The sequence below is a fragment of the Apodemus sylvaticus genome, chromosome 12, assembly GCF_947179515.1.
Source record: "Apodemus sylvaticus chromosome 12, mApoSyl1.1, whole genome shotgun sequence".
In the NCBI taxonomy this organism is placed as follows: domain Eukaryota; kingdom Metazoa; phylum Chordata; class Mammalia; order Rodentia; family Muridae; genus Apodemus; species Apodemus sylvaticus.
Genome location: NC_067483.1, coordinates 77,811,996 through 77,838,756, shown reverse-complemented (window position 1 = coordinate 77,838,756; position 26,761 = coordinate 77,811,996). Strand labels below are relative to the sequence as shown.

General features: G+C 45.4%; 1 protein-coding gene across 5 annotated transcripts in view; it reads left to right on the top strand.

Moving 5' to 3' along the window:
- LOC127697198 (carboxyl-terminal PDZ ligand of neuronal nitric oxide synthase protein) overlaps positions 1 to 26,761 on the top strand; it is a 294,753-nt gene that overhangs the window by 62,183 nt on the left and 205,809 nt on the right. For all 5 annotated transcript variants that reach the window (XM_052200160.1, XM_052200159.1, XM_052200158.1 and 2 more), the window contains exon 2: positions 16,514 to 16,585. In XM_052200160.1, coding sequence (XP_052056120.1) covers positions 16,514 to 16,585 — 72 coding nt within the window. The remainder of the gene's footprint in view (positions 1 to 16,513; positions 16,586 to 26,761) is intronic.

Genomic DNA, 26,761 nt, shown 5'->3' with positions numbered 1-26,761 from the left:
GAAGTACTTGCCATCTCCTCTGATACTGTCTAGTGTGGTATGTAGACCACTGGCTTTGAGGCAGGATCCTTGGGCCATCGTGGATGAAACACTTGCTCTGTAGATGTCAGTGGTGGACCTTATTGGAATAAAACAAGAGGTCGGGCTGAGAAGTGAGCTAGGACCTACCTTGCATGGGTCTTCCTCTCCTGCCAGGGACATCTGCCTCCACTGTGCCCCCACTTTTGCAGATGGTCCATTGTCTTTTGATTAGAACTCATTATCCTTGTCTTAACCTTTCTTTCCCATCTTTTGGAGGGAGGAATGGCCTTCCTCTTTCCTATAGGTAGGTTACTAGGATTGCCTCAACGGAAAAATTTTGCAACGATGATTATGCTAATAGGAATGATTAAGTCTTCTGCTATGAGGAATCCTGGGTGGGTCACTGTAGGAAGTTGGGTAATAGAAGGGAGTCTTTACAGTGTGGGAGGTATGGGACTGCCTGAAGGCAGGTAAAAGAATGAGATAGCATCTTAAATGTTCTTGCTTAAAAACAGGAAAAGCCACTGCTTCCTTTCATTTGGAGGATGGGCCAGGCTTTGGACCAGATACATACAGTATAGTGGTGCACCCTAGAGTTGTCCTCGAAGTCTGTTTGGTGGGGATGGGGGGGAGACATTTAATTGGAGACTCAAGCAGATGTTAACTTAGGACTCTGCTAAGTGGGACCAAATAGAACAGGAAAAGCTAACCCAGCCGGGGAGCCAAGCACTGTCAAACACTTTCCACAGTTTGACTCTACTGTGGCTCTCTGAGCAAGGTGATGCTTATAGTTGTCCCATGTTATAGAAGGCATTAGGCTCAAACTTCAGTCCAGCCTTTCCTGCCTCTCCTTGATAACTCCCTGGAAGGCTTTAATCTCAGCCCAAGTAATTTTCTGTGCAGGAGTCATTTAGTGAGAACAGATGATGGCTTCTGGGCTTTGATTTCAGGCATCTCTCTCTCTAAGCCCCTCTCCACTGACTTGCTCTTCAGTGCCAAAAGTCCTGATGACCAGTGAAGAGCCTTTGAGGATACTTGGTTTCTATGAAGTCAACCAAATGGGGGTGGTGTTGGTGACTGTAATCCCAGGATTCAGGAGGCAGATCTAGAAGAGGGAGTTTGGGACAGATTGAGGGACTCCAGGTCAGCCTAGGCTCTAAAGTGAGACCCTGTTTCCCAAACAAAACAAAATGAATAAATAAATGTAACAGGAGACAGGCTGAGCCTAGAGTGCATTAATTCTGGCTCACTTGGAGCTTGGGTGGCACTGGGTGGAGTCAGGGTTGTTTCTGTCTCTAGGGTACCTTCTTTGGCCCTGTGCTGGTTAGTTTCAAATGTCAACTTAATTCAACATGATATCACCTGAGAAAAGCATCTTAACTAGGAATTGTCTGGATCAGGTTGGCCAGTGGGCATGTCTGTAGAGATTTTCTCACTTGTTAATTAATTCAGGAAGACCCAGCCCATTGTGGGCAGTCCTGTTTCATGGTCAGGCTCTGGACTGTGTGAGTAGCTAAGTATTAAGCAAACAGCAAGGGTGCATTTATTCTATTTTCTCATCGCCCTTGCCTGTGGATGTGATGTCACTAACTGCTTGAGTTCCTCCCTTGCCTTCCACAAATGGTGAACTCCAACTTAGAGTTCTAAACCAAATCAACCCTTTCTCCCCGTTGGGAACACAGTCCAAGAATGGAGTCATGTGAGAAGATTTCTGAGTGCTTGTGAGAAAATGCCAAATGAAACAAGTTGTGAGTCTGGTGACCTCAGTTTTTTCAGAACACAGAATTGTTCTTGGAATGTGATTTTGTGCTCCTCCCAGGTACAGCAGATAGGAGTGAGTTTACTTCAGCTGTAGTTATCCTTGTGCCTTGATGGAAAGACATGTTTTTGCCTCACGCTGCTTGTCCTTGTGATTGTAGCCTTTATTCAGGCGGTTTCTTAGCCCACAGAGTATTAATTGTCTGATGCTCTGAATAAACTTGGCTATTGGATGAGACGTTAGTAGGCCTCAGATCACAGCATCAGCTCTATCGGTAAACACTCCCTTAAGTTTCTCTTTGTTCAGGATGTTTTATCAAAGCCACAAAGAGAAAGAAGGACAAGCATCCCCTCCTTAGCTCTTCCGCCATTTGCACTGCTCCCTCAGTCTCCTGCTTTCAAGCCTTGTTGCTTTTCCATGAGGTGCGTGCCTCAGCCTGCCACAGTGACGGCAGTGGTCTTGTTTGGTAGGGTAAGCAGGCTTTGAGAAGTGTGAAGCCTTGATGACAGTGCGTTTTACAGATGAGAAGGGTGGATCTGCACAGAAGAGGGTCCGTGGGCACCACAGTGAAGAGACTGAGTTACAAGGTTGAGAGAAAAGATAGGATCCACAGCTTGTATATGAGCAATTTTGTAGATAGGGTCTCACAATGTAGTCCAGGCTGGTCTATCTGGAACTCACTTTGTAGTGCAGGCTAGCCTGAGACTTGCAGCAGTCTTCCTGCTTTATCTCATTCTTGTCTTGTCTTGTCTTGTCTTGTCTTGTCTTGTCTTTTCTTTTCTTTTCTCTCTTCTTCTTCTTCCTCTTCCTCTTCCTCTTCCTCCTCCTCCTCCTCCCCTTCCCCTTCCTCTTCTTCTTGTCCTCCTCCTCCTTCCCCTCCCCTTCCTCCTCCCCCTTCCCCTCTTGTCCCCCTCCTCCTCCTCTTCCTGACAAGGTCTTGTTATGTAATCCATGCTGGCTTTGAACTTATGACTTTCCTATTTTTACCTCCCAAGTGTTGGGAGTACATGTGTGTGCCTTTTTCTTTAAGGTCTCCTCCAGCCCTGAAATTCTACTTCCCCCCTTTAATTCTCTCCACTGTATGAAACAGCTCCCATATCAGTCACTGCTTCTGGATATTTAAGATTTATAAGTTGGAAAATGTGTTATGTGTTTTTATTTCTTTCTCAGTTTGTCTTTAAAAATACACTCTTGCCTTGAATATTGGTGCTGGTAAGAAGAAAACGACCTTGAAATGGATCCACTTGGGGTCACCTAAGGCAGTCCTAGAAAATGCACAGTGGCTGGAGAGTTTGTTCTGGAACCTTCAGTGTGGTATAGAAATGATATCATTTGTGAGTTTCTGTCCCACTTACTGCCTCAGGGAGCAAGCATATACAATGGGATTGCTATACTTTTACAGTATGTGTGTGTGTGTGTGTATAGTGTATGTGTGTGTGTGTGTATATATATATATATATATATATATATACTCACACTCATAATCTTTGGGAGAGGAAATATATATTCTGGAAGAGCTAAAATTCAGTGTAGTTATAGCTCAGTCTCTCATGAATTATTTATCTAGTGAACTCAAACATCCAGATGACAGCCTGTAACACAGAAAGCCACAGAAGGGATAGTTAGTGGCCAGAACGGATGGAGGCTCACAGTCTTAGCTTGGAAAAACACTCTTCAAAAGCTTATGCAAGAACCAGTTTGGTTGTAGTTATATTTGATAGTTCACAGAAAGCCAAGTAGGGAGGATAATGTGTGTGTGTGTGTATGTGCATTGTGTATCTATGTGAGTGTGTATGCACGTGCATGTATATTTGTCTTCAAATGTGTGTATGTGTCTGTTATAGCTCTATGGAGACATAACTCACATGTTACATTTACCTTTTCAAGTATATACAGTTCCTTGGTTTTAGTGCTATCACACAATTATGCAGCCATCACTACTATATAAACTTATGTGGTGGGGGTCCCTGCAAATGCTGTGGCTGGCAGGAAAATGAATCTGTATAGGCAAGAAAGGAAATCTGCTTTAGCTCAACTCAGCTGGACTGGTTCAAACTTCTAGAGACTGACACTGGACAGTTTATTTTAGACATATTTAAGTACAGTATTGTTTTAGCAAAAAAAAAAAAAATCCTGGTAACAATGATCTCAATCCTGTGTGTACAATAAAGCTTAAGGCATGATGACATGGAAACTTTTGCAAAGTATATGTGACCTCTACTGTGAAGATGGGTCCTATAACTTAAGGATCTAGGATCTAATGTGGTCTCTGTGTGCGAGAGAGTAGAAGTCACCAAACTATAAAGTCTACATGACATCTCACCTAAGGATGGGTTCTGTTGACTCAGAAGCAGTGCTCAAGATGAGGGTCTAGGGAGGAAGAATCTTAGATAATCATAATAGGTGGGGAATTTGAGTGTGGCCTGGCCCCACAGATAGCACAGGTCACCAGGCTGGGAACTTAATCCACTCCTAGCCTTCTGGGTGGAAAACAGTTATACACGTCCCTTCCACTGAAGAGGCAGGCCTGTGTGCTAAAGTCCTAGTTTCTCTCATGCTTATCTGTGAGGACCTTGGTCCTTTTATACCACCCTTCCCCCCACCCTCCCCTTAAAAAATTTTGATAGTTGTTCGTTTTGTGTCTGTGGGTTGGTTGTTTCAAATAAAGGCGATATGATCTTTGTGTATAGATTTTATGTTGCTATATATCTTCATATATTTATATGATATACGGAATTTTATATGAGTTGAAATGCTGGTTCATACATTAACATCTGTGTATCAGTTTCCCAAAATGACTACACTGCTCTTCAGAGCTGTGGATGAGAATTCCAGTTCCACACCCTTGTGGATTCTGCTTTTCTCTTTTAAAAATTTGGAGTGTCTTAAGAAGAGGTTTTAATATAGACTTAAGTACAGACATTAAGGGGAAAGAGAGACAGAAATGTTAATGAAGTACAGAAGGACTGTAGAGGAAGCACAGAAGGACTCTGCAAGAGGAGAGGGGTCATGGGGAGAAGAGCAAGGGGAGGAGGGGATGATAGAAGAGAGGAAGGAAGGTAGAGATGGAGAAGAGGGAGGGGCAGAAGGTGGAAGAGGGAGATGGGGGAGAGATGGAGGAGGGAAGAGTGAAGAGAGGGAGGGAGAAAAGAGGAGAGGAGAGTAGGGGAGAGAAGACAGGAGGGGAGGGGAGGAGGGGGAGAGGGGCGGGAAGGAGGAAGATGGAGCCCGAGTAGCAGACTGGATCCCTGAGGCCCCACAGTACCGGTGCTGCTTTGGGACAGGCCTTGTTATGTAGCTGACACTGGCCTTTTACTCACTGTGGACCGCAGGCTGCCTTGAGCTTGTGGTTCTGACCTGGCTCCATGAGTAACTGGGATGCATGTGGATCCTGGTCTCTCGGTGGTTTTGATTTGTGTTTCCCACGTGACCGATTGCCTGACCTCACTTACTGTTAGTGTGTTTCCTTGGAGAAGTCTTTATCCATAACCCTTGTTTCTCTTTCTTGTCTCTCTTGCTTACTTTTTTTTTGAGTTACTTATGTTTTTAATTGTTACATTATACAAATGTATTTTAGATATGTTTCCCCAAAGAGATGTTATTTGTAAAAACTTTGGTCCTGAGGTTAGAGAGATTTCTCAGTTAAGAGATGGCACAGGAACTGTATCTGCTCCTCAGCATCTGTGTTAGGCTCACATATCATTTGTAATTCTAATTCCAGGGGATCTGGCATCCTCTTCTGGCCTTCAAGGATACCATAATATACATTTCTCTCTTTCACAAACAACAAAGATATAAATGAATTAAAAATAAAAACTTAAAACTTTTGTCCTGTTCTATTGTTTTTCCATTTTATTCATTTTTAAAGATTTATTTTTTTTTATATGTGTACATTGTAGCTGTCTTCAGACACACCAGAAGAAGGCATCTGATCTCATTACAGATGGTTGTGAGCCACCATGTGGCTGCTGGGATATGAACTCAGGACCTCTGGAAGAGCAGTCAGTGCTCTTAACCACTGAGCCATCTTCTCCAGACTGATTTCCCATTTTATTTAAAAATATGTTCTTTCATTTGTGTGTGTTTGAGAGGTGGAGAAGAGGGAAAGAGAGGGAGAGGGAGGGGGAGGGGGAAGAAAGAAGAAGGAGGGAGGAGGGAGGGAGAGAGGGAGAGGGAGGGAGGAAGAAAGAGGAAGGGGGAGGGAGAGAGGAAGGGGGTGTTGGTTCTCCCATTTTATTGCATGCATCTTGGTTATCCAACTTAAGTCATCGGGTTTGGCCACAAATGTCTGTCCCTGCTGAGCCATCTTGCTGGCCCACAATTTATTGATGTCTTGAACTCTGTTAAAACAGTTTTTTTCACTTCAGCTAAGTCTAATTTGTTTTCCTCTTTTGCCTTTTGTTCGTTGATGTATCTAAGCAACCATTCACTCAGATTCTGTATTCTTCTAAGAATTTTATATTAGATACACGGTACAATTTGAGTTCATTTTCGTATATGGTTTGAAGGAGAGATCCAGCCTCATTCTCTTGCATGTGGCTATTCAATGCTCCTAGTACCCCTGTAGAAGACCATTCCTTCACAAATGACGTGTTTTGGCTCTCCTGTCAAGAGGTGATCTGGATGTGGTGACATAAGCTGGTTAATTTCAGGATCTACAAGACAGAAGTGTTCTACCTGGGATTACTCTTGCTGTAACGAAACACTGTGACCAAAAGCAACTTGAGGAGGAAAAGTGGTTTGTGCTTCTCCATCTTTGTTCCCCAGTGAAGGAAGTCAGGACTGGAACTCAATCAAACAGGGCAGACACCTGGAGGCAGGAGCTGATGCAGAGGCCACAGAGGAGCTTACTGGCTTGCTTGCCATGGCCTGCTCAGCCTTTTCTCTTATAGAACTCAGCACAACCATTGCAGGGGTGGCCCCACCCACAATTGGCTGGGTCCTTTCACATCAATCACTAACAGAAAATGCCCTACATGCTTATAGAGACATTTTCTCAGTTGAAGCTTCTTCCTGTCCAATGATGCTGACATGTGTTAAGTTCACATAAAACCACCAGCACAGTGAGGGTCAGGAATTTAAGGCCAGCCTGGGTTGCATGGTGAGGAAATAAACACATGTATACCTAGCTGACTGTGATCACAAGGACTCATCTCTGGACCCTTTCCTTCTATTGGTCCACATGCCAAGCTGTGAGAAAATGCTCTACCATGTTGATTGCCACAGTCAAATCAGGTTTGAATTCCCCCGGGGTCCTTTCTCAAGATTGTCCTCTCTCAAGATTCTAGGTTCCATACATTTACAATTTTACTTACAATTTTAGGATTGGCTGACTGATTTTGCTGGAAAGGCTAGTGAGATTTCAATAGGGATTATACCACAGACCCACCTGGAAAGTATCTCATCTCAATGGTTTTAGTCTAACTCATGAGCGTGGGATGTCTTTCTGTTGATTTATGTCTTCTGCAATGATATTCTCTGTTATACTTTGTAAATTTTAGTCCATGAATCTTTGATAGAGTTAGTCCTGAATATTTTTTTCTTTTTTTGGTAGCATAGCAGATGTAACTATATCCTGAATTTCATTTTGAATCCCCTCACTGGTTTCAAACTTTACTTTTGGTGGATTTATAGGGATTCCGCATAGGAAATTGTTACCTGTGAACGTAGAGCACTTGTTTTTAATTTTCCTGTCTGGGTGCTTTTCATTTCTTTTCTTTCAGTATTTACCTGAGTCGTGCTTCTAGTCCTGTATTCAATAGAAGTGAGGAGTGTGGACATCCTTGACTTGTTCCATAATCACTTGTAGCCCAGGCTGGCCCTAACCCAGGTCCCCCCGTCTGTGCTTCTGAGTGCTTGGGTTATAGATGTGCACCCTTACATCTGGCTCTCTTCTCCTTTCTATTTTTTTTTCTTAATGGAAAGATGTTTAATCTTTCACATTAGTTATGACATGGGGTTTTCATAAATACCCTTTATTAGGTTGAGCAATTTCCTTTCTATTTACAGTTTATCGAGGTAAATTTTTATTCATGAAAGGATATTGGATTTTATCAAATTCATTTTCTTTGTGTTCTGAGAGTAGCACATGATCCTTTGTCCTTTCTTCCATGAAGATGGTATCTTACATTTATTTATTTTCGTATGTCGAATAAACCTTTTCTTTTTGGCATTAAGTGCCTCTTGCTAATTGTATATGAGCCTCTTTATGTGTTGCTGGATTAGTCTAGGTGGTACTTTCTTGAGGATTTGGGACAGTATTGCTAAAGGTAGACATGTCATTCTGATGGAGGGAGGGGTGGGAAGGAAGTACCAGCAAAATCTTGAAAGTCAGCTTCAGCGACTCAACCAGGTATAAGAGCAGAGCAGGCTGCTTCTCTCAAGGTCATCATTGCCTAGCCTCGTACATGGAAGGGCGTAATTAGTGGTTCCTCTGATTCCAAGGAAGCATGTTGAATTCTTTACTTAGGGCAGTGTATAATAAACCTTTGGGAGACTTCAAATCAGGAGAGACAGAAAACAGAGAAAGCTTTGATGTTTGCGTGGGTATTAACCTGCTGGTCATCTGGGGATGCTGCTCATGTGTAAGGGTTTCGTTTAGCACCAAGGCTGACCATGGATCGGTGACATACTTTGGACCCCACATCCTCAACCTCAGGAAAGCTTTTTCTTTAACAGCGAAGGAAGGAGGCATTGCCTCCAGCTGACCCCGTCCTGTGAGTGACGACACAGTTGGTCACTCTCTGAGGAGGAAGGCTGGTGAGTCAGGGCATTTGTCAGTTGTCTGTGAGTCTGGCCACTGGCGATGGGATCTGCTTGTACCCTTCACCTGGCTTCCCTGCTGATGCTCCGTGATTCCATGACGTCTCTGGTGTGTTGGCTTCGCCGCTCGCCTCACTTCTGTCATTTTGGATCGCATTGCTCTATACTCTGTTAGTCTATGTGAAGTCAAAGGGGGATTGTTAGAAAGCTACAGATTATGTTTCCTCATGGTGGTCTCATCTGTGCACAGAGCAAGAACATAGTAATGTAAAAACAGCCTCTCCAAGCCGGACCTGATATCAGCACAGAGAAGAAACTTGGACATCCAAGTTCCGTCTCAAGCTGTGGGAGCGATTTGCAATTGTTAGCTGCTGGGAAGAGAGTAGGCTGTTCACTAAGTTGTCTCCGCTCCAGTGGAGGACATGCATGGAAGACATACATGCAAGAATGTTTTGGGCAACACAAATTGGTCTTGAAGAGAAGCCTCCCCACCAACATATGATACAAAGTTGTGTGGGTAGGGAAGGAGAGGGATAGATTTGTTATGGGGTAAATATGATCAAAAAATGTGGGAACCCCCCCTTCTCAACTAATTAAAAAATTAACATCTTTTTGCTGTTGTATATTTTTATAAATGATGCAACTTTGGTTCTATTAGTTAATTTTTATTTATTAATTCTCTCTCAGTCTCTGCTGTCACACATACAGGGAGGGAGCAAGAGGGAGGGAAGGAGGGGGAGAGAGAGCACACGCACACGCACACGCGCGCACGCACCAAGACCTTGTATAAATCAAGTAGGCGTTCTCTCTTAGCTTCCGTCTCTAGTGGTTATTGTCTAATTTGTTCCTAGGACAGGTCTGGCGTGTAGGCAGTATACCCATGGGTAAAAACAGAGGCTTAGAGACTTGAAACCTTAGGCTTTAGTTGACAACAATGGTGGTATTGCCCAAAGCCAAGTATCTTGAGGCTTACTTGCAGTGTGGTCCTCGCTCACTTCCTGCTCACTTCCTGCTCACTTCCTGCTCACTTCCTGCTCACTTCCCGTGGTTCCATGTTCCTCTGTGGTAGCGGGATTGCCTCTCCCCTCCTTCACCGACAGGGCTCCAATGTTCATCAGGGAGCATCTTAGCTCCACCCTGAGGTGTCTTGATGGAGCCAGATGAGGACCCTTTGTCCTCGAGCTGTCTACCTCAGCGCTTGGCAGTTTTTCACTGGGTTTGACCTCGCTAGTATTTGAATGTCTGCGCACACACAGCCTCATCCAGCTTAATTTGCATCTAATGCATCGATCGAATCAGGCCTTAATGGGGCACGGGGGTGTGTTCTTCCTGATTGCTTTTATTTCCTGTTGGGATATGGAGTAGGGGAAGCGAGCCACACTACTTTCCAATTCTGCCACTCACAGGCAATGTTTCTGTTCTTTCTTTGAGTCACAATTTTCTCCCTGTGTGAAAATGAAGGGGTAGAGCAAATGCTGTTTCAGGCTACTTAAGCTATTGACCCAGCTTCCTGTCATTGTTGTAGCGTTTTGCTGGTTCAGGTCTGCTTTCCTGGTTGACTAATTGTTTCACAGACGATTTAAGTTTTGTGTGGCTTTTGTCAGTGTTTCTCTTCCCATTCCTTGAACTTTCTTCTCTTCCCTGCAGGCTGAGTAAGAATCCTAAGTGGGCGGGCGGCTCTCTGGGCAGGTGGGAGGTGCCCTTGGCCCAGGATGCTGTCCTAGCTTTGGCCCCACACCTGCCTTTGTGACAAGATCCAGGGATGTTAATTGCCACACGGAGGCTTCCATTCAAGAGCTGAAAATCTAGAGCAGCTTTTGTATAGCTTTTACCTGACAAGACCTCATAAAGAACAGTCAGGACGCCATATATCTAAGTGTTGTTAATAGTGACTAAGAGACAGTCATTGATGATTCTGTCCTGCCTCTATCTCTTTTAGAGAATTGCATAGCATTAGCCTAAAGCACAGATTTATTTTTTCATCCAGGCCTTGCATGTTGGGGAGTGAGAAGGAATCTGCTCTGATCTCTGGTGTATTTGTTGGTTACACTGCACTACTACTGATCAGAAAGCCTTCAAATACTTGCTTTTGGGGGCAGGGGCTAGCAGAAAGATAAGTGCTTCAGTCTTTGAGTAGAAATAAATAAATATGTGGTGTACAGCGGCATTTGAAGTTTTCGTGTGTGTGTGTGTGTGTGTGTGTGTGTGTGTGTGTGTATGTATGCATGTGCACGCGAGTGAGTGCATGTGCATTTGTGCATGCCTGTGTGTATGTGTACGTGTATGTACATATTCCTGTGTGCAAGGGAGGGTTGGGCACTGAGGCCTTGCCTGGACTGTAGCTAAAAGGTCTATAGCATATGCCCCATCTCTCCTCGGGTCCCGAGCACCTCAGTACCCGAGGACCAAGCTGAAGGCCTCAGAGTTGGGACTGGAAGTCTGGGTGCAATGTTTTCCTCTTCCTCCCCTCCCCTCCCCCAGAGCAGTTACTAGAAGGTCATTCACTGCGTGTGCTCTGGAATCTGGGCTGCTCTGGCCACTGCAGTTCGTCTTTGTTCCATGCTAAATGAGGCGAGAACTGCAGCCCAGGTCACATTGGTGATCCAGCACAGCAGGGCACTCAGCTGTGTGCAGGACAGTTCTGCAGGGCAGGAAGGTCGTTCCCTCTGGAGCAGAGCCACTGGCCTGCAGGAGTGCGTCTGTCCGCTGTCCGTCCATCCGTGGTGGGGTTCGGGACTCCTGTGGGCTCCATTTCCCCTATGCTGATCCAATGGGGCTTTTCTTGTTGTTATTGGGTTTTATTTTTAGTTTATTTATTTTGGCTGTTGAGCAGCGGGGTAGGGCAAGAGTCTCACTCTAGCTTAGGCTGGCCTACCTCACGGGGTACCAAAGGCTGTCCTGCAAGTCACAATAATATTCCCATCTCGGCCTCCTAAGTGTTGGGACCAACAAGTGTGTGTCACTATGCCCTGACCAGGAGATGTTGAATCTTCCTTTTCCAGACCGTGTTCAAAGAGCTGGAGTATGGAAAAAGAGCAAAGCCCCGCAGAGGCTCATATTATTGTGGAGGAAAGTAACCATGTGATCCAGATAGAACTTTTCTTGCAGGCCAAGCGAACTGCGGGGAAAGATATGAACCGGGTAACAAAAGGAGTAGCTTTAGCTGGGGTCAGCGTGGTGAGCACTCATTTGTTTTGGCAGGATGACCCCACTGAGTCTGTGACACTTTCCTTTGTGAGTAACCTTGGTGTGACTCGCACACCTCCCTATGATTCTCCTCATCTGTAGGGTATCAGGATGGGGGAACAGATCACAGAACTCACTGAGATGGATAGTTCCGGCCAGTGAATTCTAGCCACAGGCTGGTCGTCCCATGGCTGTATGCTCCTGTGCGTTGGAGAGGGGACAGGATGTGGCCAGGAGACCAGAGGACTGTGAGGAGGTAGGCAGTATACAGGATAGAAAGCAGACCTGGTTTGGGGTCCTCAGGGAAAGAATTGGGAAGAATACAGTAGGGCGGGACCTTAGGGCTCTGTTCCCTGTTAACCCAGGGGGGTGTTAAAGCATCTATCTCATCACACATGCTGGGGTAGAGACCCAATTGAGCAGCTTCTGAGAGAAGAGGTGAGGGTAGGGGGTGGGGATACAGCAGCACTGGGGACCTTAATGTTTGGCCTGTTAGCATGACTGTGACCTCCTCATGGGTGGCTATACTTGTGTTGGCCAATCAGTGGGGTGTTTAACAGATGCATGCTAGAGGATTCTGTTGTCTTTCCAAACATGGTTTTCTTGTTCCTCAAAAGAGCTGACTTAGTTGCTCATTAATCCTAACTTTATTTCCCGGGGGCAAGTATCCAGCCAACTCACCATCCCTTCTGAATGGTGTCATCAGACCAGAACCCATGTGTCCCTGAGCGCACGTCCTCTCCAGAGCTGGAGACCTGCCAGTCTCAGGCTGGTTCAAGTTATTCTAAACATTCAAATTATTACTGTTTTAATTAGCAGTCTTTACTTTTAAAATTCCATGTTAGGAACACACAGTTAAAAATTCATTGCTAGAGTAGAGAGTTCCCATAACCCTTCTTTTTAACCAAGGTATTAACATGCAGTTGACTAGAGTGGGTGCCTGTTAACACATTTAGCTTATGTGATACTTTTCTCTTTATGCTGTACATTTGATATGGTTATTTATTTCTTTTGTTTATTTATTTGTTTGTCTATTTATTTACACTTGAGAGTTTATGTTGTTGTCCATGGGAGGCTTGGTCTGATACCTGCTTGTCCGGTCATATCAGCAGCAGAATCATAGGCAGTGTTCTTCTTTGACTGCATTTCTACCTTGTCGCTGGAGACACCTGACATGAGCTTTGTAAACAGAGGGAGCCCCCAGGAGGAGGGTGGTGGCAGACATGACAGGGTGTGTGGGTGGCAAGTGTAATATGGGTGGCTACGTCAAGCTGTTCTGTCTTTCTGCTGTTCGCATTATCGGTCACACGCTGGGAGACACTGCAGTTCCAATCTTTACAGACTCCAGGAGTTAATCTCCGGAAAATACAGTGGAAGCAACATAATGGCAGAACTTCCTGAGACAGTCATGTTGTACCCAGGCTAAAGTTGTCCAGAAATTTACAAAAAAAAAAAAAAAAAAAAGCCTTTGAGGTTCTTTGATAATCTTATATGCAGTTATAATTCCTGCTTGTCTGAATCATGAAGCCACAAATATAATGTCTGTTTGTCTGTCTGTCGTATCACAGTTACTCATACAGTTTACACCTTCCTTAAGATTTCCCCTTTTCCTTTTCAATGTCTTTGAGATAGAATCCTATTCTGCAGCCTGGGCTGGCCTTACACTCATGGGAATTCTCCCACCCCAGCTTCCAAGGCACTGAGATGACAAACCTTAGTTTCCCCACCTGACTTTTCTTTTTTTAAAAATTCTTTTCTTTTTCTTTGGGAGTCTTATGGATTTTTTTCTTTCATTTTAGATATTGATGAAATAGTTGTAAGCTGTGGTATTTTTAAACTCCTTTCTTTGAGTCCTTCCTCTGCTCTGTGTCCTGTGTGGTGTTGCGCTGCAGGGATTCCTGGAAGGAGGAGGTCACAGAGCTGCTATAGGTCTATAGAAGGCCTAGTGATTAAAAGCCCACCAGCAGCAGGTTTAATATACCGCTGTCCTTTGGTAAGCTGGGAATTGTGTGTGGCACTTACGGGTACCTGGCTTTGGCTGTGATAGAAAGGGAGGTGATTTCAGCCATCACACCTTCTGCTTTGGCCTGAGGAGCTGGCTTTCTGACCTCTCTGCTTCCAGGGCATCCTGGCTCTCATTCCATATTGATAGCGTGGATGTTGAGCTCTCGTCTGGGAGATGTAGCCCTGAGTCCTCCTTTGAGTATATCTTCCAACTCTCTCCAGTGGACCCTAAGGTGCGGCTGGGTGGAGCCAGTTTAGCTCCTGCAGACTCATTTTCAGGAAGGCAGATTTGTGATCTTTCTTTACAGGGAAAGGGAGTCAGGGAAGAAGGGAGTGTAGGCGTGTGGTGTGAGTGTGATGAGTCAGTGGGTGTGCACTGTGAGTGGGTGGGTGTGTTCGAAGTATGTCAGCACACACACACACACACACACACACACACACATGTATAGCAAGTGTATGTAGGTGTGTGTTGGGTACATATACCAGCTTGGGTGGGGGCTGGCGGAGGGAGGCAGGCCCTTGTAGGGAGATGGGTCTGGGAATAAGGGCTCTCTTATATGGTATACATTTCCTAATTGTTCCAGTATTATCAGTCTAACTGCATCCTTCCCCAGGATGGAGAGGTGGGCTGTGGCACAGCCAGAGTACGGGTCCCCTTTGGGTGCTTGAGTTCGGGCTCTGTGGCTAGCAGCTCCTCTTCTGGGCTGGCAGTGATTCCTCTTCCGTGCACCTCCTCTTCCCGCTCTGGCTCCTCTACAATGGATGACCTTGTTCAGTCCCGAGGCCTTGGCCTTCACATGATCGAAGGAGGAACTGAGCCCAGAAGGTTTGGGTTTCTGAGTGCAACAGGTTCAGGGAAGATCAGCATGGAACACACAGGAACGGGATCCTGGAAACTCCCGCTGGGCTGGAGAGCCTTTGAAGTTGGGCAGTCATGGATGGCACTGTGCCATCTCTGGCTGCACAGGTCATTGACCTATTGCTGACCTTGAAGCTCCAGCAGAGCTCACTGGGGAGAATTGCTAACCCTAGAGAGACCTAGGGGCTCAGTTGTTCAGCAAGGGTCAAGGCCCTTGGCCAATCAGCTCTTATACTTGGGTGGGCTCCCCCAAGGGGCTGGCAAACCAGGGGTACACAGACTGCAGTGTACCCCTGGTTTGCCAGCCGACTCATCTGCTGCTGGGAACTTCATTCTTCATTGTGTCAACACAAGCTGTTGGTCAATACTAGGGGAACTCCGTTTGTTCCCCATGTCATTTGTGAAACTCTTCTGGCTGGAGCCAGTCCTTAGCTCCAAATTTTGGGGAAAGGCTTTTCTTTTCTCGTAACCACAGAGACTGTCTTTCAGATATGACTGTTCCTATTTCTATTAAGTCCACCTGTGCTTAGTACATGTCAAGCTGTGTAGACACATGTCAAACTGTTAGACTCCTTGACTAACTCTCGGGCATGTGGATGGGGTGATTTAGGGAAGCGAAGGGCTCTGGTATGAAGGGTCTGTCAGGAAAGGAGGCCTTATGTTCAATTTGATCACCTGCACACAGGGGCTTAGACACTGAGGCTGTGTTTAAAGTTATGAATAATATAACCTTTCCCCCTTAGAACTAATTGAATTTAGGGCCCTTGGTAAGCAAAGACAGAGACTGGTACTAACCAGTGGAGAGTGAGGGTTTCATTCTCTTGTTTACATATTTTTGCATTATTTGAGTAGTCTTTAGCAAAGAAATACTTGTTAAACATTAACCTTAATGCAATCTAGTTTAGTGGACAACTTCAAAGTATAATCAGGGCAGGTGTGGTGGTGCACTCCTGTAATCCCCGACACTCAGGAGGCTGAGACACAACAGGTGATTTTGAGGTCAGCCTCAATTAGATGGTGAACCTGTCTCAAAAAGCATTAAAAAGTCCACTTGAGCACTTTGTTTTTAATAAGGAAAATTATTAGTCTCTTCTTCCTCCAGTCAGGAACTTAGCAAAATGTTGGAGGTCTACAATATGTCTAGGGAGAACTCAATAAAATTCCAGTAATTAAAAAAGAGTAGCCAGATGTGGTGCTTCGGGCTGCAATCACAGCACCTGGGAGTCTGAGGCAGGAGACATGCCGTGAATTGAATTACCAGCCTGAGCTACAGAGTGAGTTCCAGGCCAGCCTGGGTTTACCAGTGGGGGCTTGTAAAAAGACAAACAAATCTAAAACAGAGCAAGCAAAACAAAACAAAATGAAAAAAAAATCCCAGACAATAACTCCAAAAGTGTCTATTTTTCTTAGTGCATTTATTTTTGGCAAGCACTTTTATGTAAGAGTGTCTCTGTCTCTCTGTTTCCTGTCTCTGTCTCTCTGTCTCTGTCTCTGTCTCTCTCTCTCTCTCTCTCTCTCTGTGTGTGTGTGTGTGTGTGTGTGTGCAATTCATTTGATCTTACAGATGAAGAAATTGAAAGGAGAAAAAGGAAAACTGCTCTTACCATGTCCCATAGACAGGGGCCAGGACCTCTGCCAGGAGCCTTTCTGCTTCAGATGCCTGCTTACCCAAACACAGGGCTTTGCTACTTTAGGAGCAAGATGAAAACGGGAGCAGTCATTTCTGGTTAAGCACTTATTTGTTATTGAAATCTAGAAACAATTTCAAAAGCAGCCTTTGGGATTTTAATTTCCTCCTCTGTAAAATGGGGAGAGAAATCATGTGGCCTCCAAGACTTCGCACCCCTGACATTCTGTGATTAGGGATAGTGCCTCCCCCATTCCCCCATCTCATTCTCTCTTTCTTTGCTTCTTTTCTACAGTACGTGGGAAGCCTGGATGTGCCCAGACCCAACAGCAGGGTTGAGATCGTGGCTGCCATGCGCAGAATCCGGGTGAGTGGTCCGAAGGTGGGGCTGTGTGCGAATCCGGAACTCAAGTTTCCTTGCTGCCACCCTTTCAGGCAGACTAGAGCCAGAATGGGTGGCTTCCCTCCAGGCCCCAGAGCCCATATTCCTGTATCGTTGGGGAAAACTATTGTGAACTAGGGTCAAAGATTGAGACGGATGTGATGGGTGAGCAGGAGCATCCTCCCTCTGTCATGTCCAGTCGCGCTTTCCACCTGGGACACATGCGCATGCGCTGTGGTTAGCTAGTCAAGGAGAGTGGTAAATGTAGAGTGAAAGTTTAGTAAGCAACTAGTCACCAATCAAAACATTTTAAAAGGGTAATTTACTGTGGTACAGGATAGAAGATTTAATGGAGATTTTAAGACTGGATATGAAATTCCAACAAAACTTCCTTGGTCAGCTGCTCGAGGCTTCAGGATGTGTAAGCCTCCCTTTTCTGCGACTCCTGGAAGAGTTTGGTATGTGTGGTAACCCACTGCTGCCTTCTGACTCTGATCCTTGGAGCAGGGATCCGTAAAGGAACTCAATCGGGAGCTCTGCACCAGAACCGAACTGTGCCTTTGGAGGTGGGCTTGGGATCACTTAGTCGCATTTCTTATCGTGGTGTGGCGTGAGTGGTGTTAGTTAGGGCGGTTGGCTCGGTCGTCTCTGGGTGCAGCCCGGCGTGTGTCGTGTGTCATTGTTCTTTGGAGTGATCTGTTCACCTAAACGGAAAACATGGAACAGGTGCTGGAGCTCCATTTTCCCCCTTGAGCTCACTCTCTACCCAATCAACAGAAGCCTCAATTCACTGACATCAGCGATGGGGAGGGTGTAAACATATTTACTGTTTACATTGGCTCTCCGCGTGCCTCAGTGGTGCTTCCAGCCTCTGAGCCTTTTCGTCTTTACCAAGCTGACTTTACTGAGACTGTTATTATAGATAACAGTACTTAGAAATAAAGAAATTCGAAGTACTTTCAGGAGAGTAATTCTGCTCCATAGTCACAGCGTTAGGGGATCATGCCGCATTGTTTTTTCTAGATTGACCTGAAGCTCAAAGAAATATTGAGAAGTGATGGAGGCGCGGGAGTGTGCGTGTGGCCTGAATCTATCCTATCACTTCCTCTTGGTCTCAGGGAAAAGCTGTACATTTTCCTTCCCCTTTGGGCTGCTGGTTGGGGCTCAGTACTTCCGGTCCCCTTTCCTGTCTCCTTTACCCTGCTACATGAATAGAAGCAGAGTTCATGCGTTGTGCTCGCTGCTGTGACAGAAGGACTGGCGCTGGAACTACCCACACGTGGGTGTCCACCAAAGTTCTCTGTTGTTAGCTTTTGACTGACGGGGCAGAGAGTGGCAGCTGTTGACATCATCACCATTGTGAAAGCATTCTCTTTACCAACAGTAATAGTTACTTCCATGCTGGATGCTTTTTTTAGATGCTTTGATATTGAATATGTTTTATTATTATTTGTAGATACTTTAGATGAGGTGGGGATATTGTTAGCACTTTTTATGGATGAGACCTGGAACCCAAGACAGCCTAAGTACTTCAGGTCAGGTTACTGTTCTGGGGATTCATACTCAGGCTGTGCCATGGCCCCTGGTACCCTGCTGAGCATTCGATGGAACGCTGAATGTTTGAGTCTTGATCTTAACTGGGTGGAACCAAATGACTGGAACATGACACCTTCCCAGAAAGGGAGCCTGTGGTAGAAACAACTTAAAGCGGGCAGAGGCATGGGAAAACATTCCCTGGAAGCTGGGGCAGGCCAGACACGGTTGGTGTTGGGATCTGCAGGAATCTGGGCCTGGAATGTGGCAGGCTCCTCTTCCCTCATTACCTGTGAGCTGTGCCAGCCTCACGCCTCTCCCTACAGCCAGCCCCCTCTGTGGGAGCCGCTTCCAGCTCTTAATGAGCCGCTCATTACATTAGAGGGAGAAATTAATTGGTCAGAAAGTTGTTTGGGCTGGCAGTCCGGTGGCTTGTGTGGACTGGCTGCCATTAGTAGCATAGTAGATTGTGTGTTTTCCCCACCCCCACCGCCGCCCCACAATTCACTGCTAGGTCCGGGCTGCTATTTTCTTCTTTCTCTTTGCCTTTCAGAAGCTGTTTGGGCTGTAATTACAGCTGTCAAGAACTAGGGCATGGGATTTCTGTGTAAAGGACTATAACTGACACTGTCCTTTTATGTTGAGTGGTGCTAGGCTAATACTGGATAGGACACTACAGACTTTGGATGCTGGGTGCTCGGCTGGGCTTAGAAGCCCCAGACCCCAGGGCTTGGCCAGAGCAGTAGGCAGTCCTCAGAGCAGCTATTGATAAGGACCCCGAGAGCCTTACAGGTGAGATGTGAGTGCTTGCCAAGACCGCCTCCCTCCCTCCTCCTTCCCTCCCTTCCTCCCTTCCTTTCCCTTCCTTCCTCCCTCCCCCCTCCCTTCCCTTCCCTTCCTTTTCCCTCCCTCCCTCCCTCCCTCCCTCCCTCCCTTCCTTCCTTCCTTCCTTCCTTCCTTCCTTCCTTCCTTCCTTCCTTCCTTCCTTCCTTCCTTCCTGAGATAGGGTCTTACTATGTAGCCTAGTCTGACCTTGAATTCGAGATCTCCTTGCCATGTGCTGTGGTGCAGGTGTGGCTCACCATGTCCCTCATTGCTAAACTGTAGATCTCATCCTCTGGTCCTCTCTGGAGAGCTGTACTGTGCTGTGGCAGTAAAGATTCTTATGTTTCCCAAAGGATGCATGCAGGGAGTGGAGGCCCCTGCCTGACACCGTCTTCAGTCCTCTTAGGACTTGGGGCTTTCTTGTTCATCTCCAGCCTTGTGCCCCAGTGTGGACTCAGTTCCGTCCACACTCCATCATTCACTGTGTGCTTCCTCTGCCCTTGTCTGCAGTTGCCTTCCCACCTTTTTCATCTTCTTTTTGAAATTATGATGTCTATCTTAGATACATTTTTCTCCTTTTAACCTGCTTCTAAGAAGTAGATGGTAAAAGTGCATAGCATTAGATTTTCCTTTTCATGTTTTTTTTTTGTTGTTGTTGTTTTGTTTTTCGAGACAGGGTTTTTCTGTATAGCTCCGGCTGTCCTGGAACTCATTCTGTAGACCAGACTGGCCTTGAACTCAAGAATCTGCCTGCCTCTGCCTCCCAAGGGCTGGGATTAAAGGCATGCGCTACCACGACCTGGCTTGTGCTTTCCTTTGTAAAGGCAGACAGTTCAGTAGTTAAGTGTATCCCCTCCTGTTGCATTTAGGATCTCCAGTCTTTCCTTTTTTCCTTTGTGTAAAACTGAAACTCTGTATCAGTTAAATAGGATCCCCTTTCCCTTGATGGCTATCTTCCTATCTTCTGTTTCTGTGATTTTGACAATGTTAAATTGTCATAAGAATGGAACCATGCAGAATTTGTCCCCTGGTATGGACATAAGGTCTTCACAGTCCATCGTGTTCTATAGTGTCGGGATTTCCTTCCTAAGGTCTCCTTGTATCACTTTGTATGGACAGAACACATTTACTTTATGAATTCATCTTCTGATGGGCATTTGTTTCTATCCTTTTTAGCTGTTGTGAATAGTTCTGTGAGTACACGGGTGTGCAAACATGTCTTCCCAAACTTTCTTTGATTTTTTTTTCCCTTGTCTATATTCTCAGAAAAGGAATTTCTGGGTCACAATGGTAGGTTAAATCTTTGAGCTGGCATCTCATTATGGTATCTAGGCTGGTCTTGAACTTGTGGGCATAAATGATCTTCTTGACTCAGCCTCCTGAGTAGGTGGGACCGAGGACATGCCACTGTGCCTGGTGGGAGCTGTGTTCTTTGAGAATCCTCCGACACCCTTTTCATACTGGTTTCATTTTGCCTTCCCACCAAGGATGCGCCGCAGTGTGTACTCTGTACATCATTAATAAAGGGAAAAGAAGCTAAGAAAGCATGTGTGCGACTGGGAGATTAAACCCGATTTATGGGAGACAGGAAAGGCTTTGTGGGAGTGTAGAGGGATAAGCCAGTGGTGACAGGTGCCACAGCTGGATGGCTTCTAAGCTGTGGCCATGGCCGCTGTCACAGCTCAGCGAGGTCTAGCCCTGGAGGAAGGGACCACATCCTGTCATGACCATCTTCGAATCTCCAGTGTCTAACATGATGCCCAACTACCCTGTGCCCTTTGTTCCCAGATATCAACACCAGTCCCTGCCGCTTCTCTGTAGTCTCCTTGGGAAGGGCACTCAGTGTAGTCAAGAGGGCTCTCAACAAAGAGTGGTAAGAGTTGGGCCTGGATCTTACCCTTGACTTAATGTGTGACCTTGGCAAAGCAGCTGAGGGCTGTTAATCTTGGCTTCCTCATTTATAAAAGACAGCATGCTGCCTCTCATCCTGTCTCTCTGGTGCTATTGTCGGATCCGGGATGGTGCGTGAAAAAATGCTTTATAAACCATAAAGGGCTATTTATATTCATCGCTATCATTTTTTTATACCTTTCCTCTGGGTTTCAGAGCATTTCGTACATGCAGATAAATACTCTGAGACTTCTAGCTGCTTTTAACAGCCAGCTGCCTTATCTAGCTGCTTTTAACAGTTAGCCTCTTGAGTGAACGAGGTCCTTCCTTGGGGAAGCCATCTTGAGTGGCTTGTCTTGTCCTTTCAAGTTCCTACCACAACATCCCCATGACTGGTGTCATAAGAATGACTGTATTTCTAGTGTCCAGCACATGGCCCTGGCCTCCCATTGACTTCTTTGACTAAGGGTTGGGCACATTCTGGTCCACACTACAAATGGCTTCCAAAATGATACAGAATGGAATCAAAAATCCCTCCTTAGTGTGTCTTGGTTTCTCTAGTGTATGTAGTCTGTGGTTTGATAACCAGGAACTGGCCATGCCCACCTCCTCTTCTGGCAGCTACCATTTTTGCCAGCTTTACCCAGAACTTTTCTCAAGGAAAACCAAAGGGTAGAAAAAAACCTAAGAGGCCCTGGGTATTTTCTTAGGAGGGCTTACATTGGATGCATTTTTGGGAGTTCATCATGGGCTGGTGGTTTTGTGGAGCTAGTGACTAGAGCCACAGTTCCTGTCTGCATGCCCCTTTCCCCGTGGCAGAGGGCTTCTACCATAATAAAGAGGATTTGTTCCTTTGTACCTTTCTTTGTTAGTAGCTTGCCTAGGTCAGCAGTGGTCTCCCCTTTGTTATTATGTTCTCTTTTTGTCAGAGTCTGCAAGGATCACCTCTGCTCTGTCAGCTTGGCCACTTCTTGGAACGCACTAACCAGTCACAATGTAACGGCTTAAAGTAACTCTAACTTCTCATCTTGTAGTTCTGGAGTCAGAAGCCTGAGACGGGGAGCCGCCAAGGCTTTGGTAGGCCTGCTTTCTGCGTTTCTGCTGGAAGCCCTAGAGAACAGTCTGTTTCTTGATCTTCCAGCATCCTTGTAGGAGGAACCAACCTGAGGGCCTCTGAGCACATCCTATGAAGCAGACATGCATAGATAGGAGCATATCTATGAAGGTGACCCAGCATGCCATTATAAACGGACTACATGATGAGATATTTTTCTTTATTGTTGTTGTTAATCTAATTGTGTGGTTTTCAAATGCAGCTTGTCACATCGTGACACATGTCACAAGGTTATATATGCCCAAAGATTGCCCATGATTTTGGCAAGTGCCTCCTGTCTGTCTTCAGAGCCAGCAGGGCTGCCACTGTGACCTCTGCTTCCCATCACTACATGGCGGCGTCACACTCTGTAGCCTCATCGATGGGGGACCTTTGTGATCAGCTCTCTCTCCTCTGGTTTCTCCCAAGAATCCCAGATTATTTCCCTGTCAAGGTTCATCCTCTTTTCTAAAGTGCAAAGCCTTTAGAATTGTCATGTGATACAGCACCTTTAAAGGCTTGAGGGGCATTTTTGAGTCTATCCCAATGGATTAGAGCATCAGGCTCTAGCGGGAACTGGGAAGGTCCTTCCCTTACTTAAAGTCTCAGGTACAAGATGAGGCAGAACAAAATTTAGATTGTGTTTTGTTCTGTGTGGAATCAGGGGACTTTGGACAAGGTTCTCAACCTGTCAGTCAATGTTTGATCATGAATAAAATCCGTATAATAACTTTTCTGTAGATAGATTTGACCAGATAATATGTGAATTCATACACACAGTACAAACAGATGCGCCTGACACGTGGCCTGTATACCCCAAATGATAGTTGCAGGCTGCAGCTACAGTTCAGTGGTAGACTTACCTAGTTTGCACAAGGATATGGGTCCTACACTACAAAAACAACAGCAGCAAAATGCCCTGTTATTTGCATATCTGCAATTCCAGTGTTTAGAAGGCAAAGACGGGATCACTAAGTTTGGGGTTGGCCTGCTCTACTTAGTGAGTTGCAGGCTAGCCAGGTCTACCTAGTGATACTGTGTCTACACCCCCACACGCACGCACGCACGCACGCACGCACATATAAAAACTTCTAAAAATACCAATACCGCCCCAACAAAAACTCCAAAAGGTTCCTTTCTAATTGCCCTCCATTGAGAACAATGATAAGCAGCTGAAAACCCCTAGCTTTTATTAAAGATATGAATTCATTTGCTCTGAGACCCGTTGATTATTTTTAACCAATTTGTAGATTAATGTTTCTCTGAGTAGGTTCCCTGGAACTGTAGGGTCATCTTCATTTAGTTAGGTGTTTGAGAGTTCTCTGTAAGACTTATCAAACATTGTGTTTTCGTTTGATCCTAATGTGAATAAAGTAAAATGAGCTTATTGTACGCCCTGCACGGCTCATTAGCCTTTGGCCTTTACTTCTGAGTTTGTCTGCTGGGTCTTCTAGAGTGGGCAGACTATGTCTCCTCACTGCTGACGCTCTAAAAGAGAGCAGAACCATGGATCTTCATGTGTATGGAATGAATTCTCCTAAGGCAAATCGGCCTATGGGCCCCTGGCATAGGAAGGAGCTAGGAATTACGACTTCTGTCCAGTTGAGGGAGAGGAACATGACCTTCTGGATAGTCGAGACAGAAGAAAGTAACCCAGGAGTGGAGCTAGCGCCTGCCTGGTACCCAGGCTGCAAGGAAGACTGGCAGTCGCCATGCCCCTGTCATCTCCATCTGGGTTGCTTGCAGGAAGTGTTTGGCTTTGCTGCTTTTAGTATCTTTTCTGACTTGTTGGTACCTGTGCTAATTACGAAATATGATAGGCCATAGGAATGACAATACCAAGACCCAGCTATTAATTAGCTATCACCCATTGACAATACAGAGACACCTTCACACAGTGTACCCCAGCCTTGACTATGTGGTCCTGGTGGTGGACATTCTGAGTATCACCGCTGAGTCTGCTTGAGCTGGACACTGCAGCGCTCAGAGAGCATATCCACTGTGTATTCACAGAGACGTGATTTCAGTGTGAAGTCTTCTCTGACTTGTTTGAATGTATTGATTATATAATATAACTTGCGTTTAAATTATAAATCTATATAAGGCCTGTATGCATAAGCAGTTTATATCTAGATGGATGTTTTACATATTTAAATGATATTATAATTTGCCAATACTTTTTCGGGTAATGACTTTATTGAGATATACCTCATACACTATATAATTTATACATCATGCACTATACAGTTTTAGCAGTGGGATTTAGTATATATCTATATACATCATTATACAGCCGTCATTATAGAACTTACTTCCTCCCCAAAGGAAGCTCTGAACCTCTATTGGATTTTTTAAGTTTTTGCAGCATTGGGGATCAAACTCAGGACCTCCAGCACACTAGTCAAATGCTCTACCACAGGACCACGTACTTCTAGCCAACTCTGTGCTTCTGTCCTCTCATCTCCCAGTGTCCCCGAGGCTCCCAGCCACAAGTCTCCTCCAGCAGTTCACTTCCACCCTGAATGGATTTGCCTGTCTTGGACATTTACCATTGATGGTCTCATAAAATATGTGGACCTTCGTCTCTGGCTTCTTTTAGTGTTTGCACAGTTAACCTGCGCCTTTTATGCACCAACACTTCATTTCTTTTTATTATTGGCTACTATTCCATCTCGTCGTACTTCTGATATATGAGACATGAGCTGATCAAACAGTGGATGTTTGCCTTTTTGGTTTTCTTCGAAAGGGAGCTTGGTGTTTTCAGCAGTGTGTGATGAGGGGGTTACAGAGGTCTTCCTTTGGAGCAAAGGATGCAGATCAGAACTCCCAGGTGGCCTGAGACAGGCATTCTCCTCCGAAGGAAGAATGGTGCACAGAGAGCCAGCTTGATCCCCCTCCTCACTGGGAGAGAAAGTGTTGACTTCTGAGCCAACATTATTTTAGGTTCTGGAAGCACAGAGTCTGAAAAACAAAGTCCCTGCTCGGATGAAACTTACAGTCTGATGGTGAGAAAGAATAGGAGAGACTAGAAACACGGAGTCACGGGGACATTCTCTGCAGACTGCTAAATTAGGACATGAGACCAGGAAGAGCCCGAGGTGGCCTGGTACTGGTTTTCTGCAGATCGCAGGGGAAGTCGTTCTTGTTCTTGGTTGTGTTGAAGTGAGTCTTTATATGTGAGCAGGCAGAGGGAGGGAGCCGTCTGTTTCTCTGCAGGAAGTGCTTCACACAGAAGGAGCAGGAAGCAGGAAGCCCAGAGCAGGTATAGGCTTTCTAGGTTCAGAAAGCAGCCCAAAGGAAAGTTTGAATGGTGACCTGTAGGAATGGTAGCATTATTTGTAGGAATTTTTTCCCTCCAGGTCACATCTCAAGAGAATCTGGGTCACTAAGAGGCTCCTGAGTTCCTGGACTACACATGAATAAACCCATCTATCTTTCCTTGATTTCAAACCAGATTGGAAAGTTACTCGATTCGGTTTTGTTCCAAAGAGGAAGGATTCAGGAATGATTCTCGCTTCTCTTTTGAGATAGGGTCTCATGACTTAGCCCTTACTGTGCTGACCTGGCTGGCCTTAAGCTCCCAAAGATCTGCCTGCCGCTGCCTCTTGAGTGCATGGAGTAATGATGTGAGGTTCTACGCTCTGTTCAAGAATGATTTAAACAAACAAATAAACAAAAAACCAGGGCAGAGATACTTCATTATCTTCCAGAGTTGTGGTTAAAGCAAAGCACACAGTTGATTTTAAATAAGGGGCCTGGCTCCATTACAGCCTTGCATCCCTAAGAGTCAGCAGTGATATCTTTGAGTTTTCAAAGGAATGTCAGAATGCATCCTGCTCAGTCCAGTTTCTTGTAAAGATCCTCTTCCTTCAGCTGGCTGACATTATGATGATGTTGTTGTCCACCACCAAGCCTGGCTGTTGGGTATCCTTTAAACAAAGTTTTTTTGCTGTAAGAAAAGGAAATGCTGAATGTCAGTGTTTGAAGCCTTTGGGGACCCTTTGTTCTTCTTTCTGGCATTGGCAAAGAGGGTGACATTGTACATCTTTAATGACTTCTTTGGATTTAAAGACATATTTATGTGTAAATGGATTTTTTTCATTTTAGCCACTCGTAATGTATGACTCGGTGGGTTTAAATATGCCACACTTTGTGCTCCTCACCACTGTCAATATCTAACGCCTTTCATTAATAATCTCTGTCATAAATTGTGCTCATTCAACAGAGACTTCGTTCCAGCCCTGGAACTCTGTCCTGTCTCCTGTCTCTTGATGTTATCTATTCTACAGACCGCACACCGGTGAAATCTTATGCTGTATTTGTTACCTGTTCCTGTTTATTCCACTGGCCAGGATGTTTTCAGGGTCCTCTGTGTCATGGTGTGCATCATCAGTTCACTCCTGTGCAGAGCTGAAAAGTATTTTCCCTTGTGACTTCTGCGAGCCAGGCTCTGACAGCCCAGGCTGGTCTCCCGTGACTTTCTGTACTTAGCGTATGACATAGGTTTTGATGTATGGCCAGAGTGCTCCCAGGATCATTCGTGCCCTATAGGATAAAGATGCAGTGCGATCTAATGAGACAGCTTTGGAACCACAGTGAAGACAGCTTCCAAGAGGCACATGTCTTTGACTTGTGTGGTGAGGTTCCACCTTTGTGGCTTCCGTTGTCTGCACGGTTGCTTGGGTGGGTTTTGTATCTACTGTGATTTGATCCTAGTTTCCAACAACCTTGTAAGGGATGGGTATTACTGAGTTTTCTACAGAGAAGGGTCATAGGAGTGACATCACTGCTCAGTGTTCTGGTCCTTGTGCAGCCTCGGC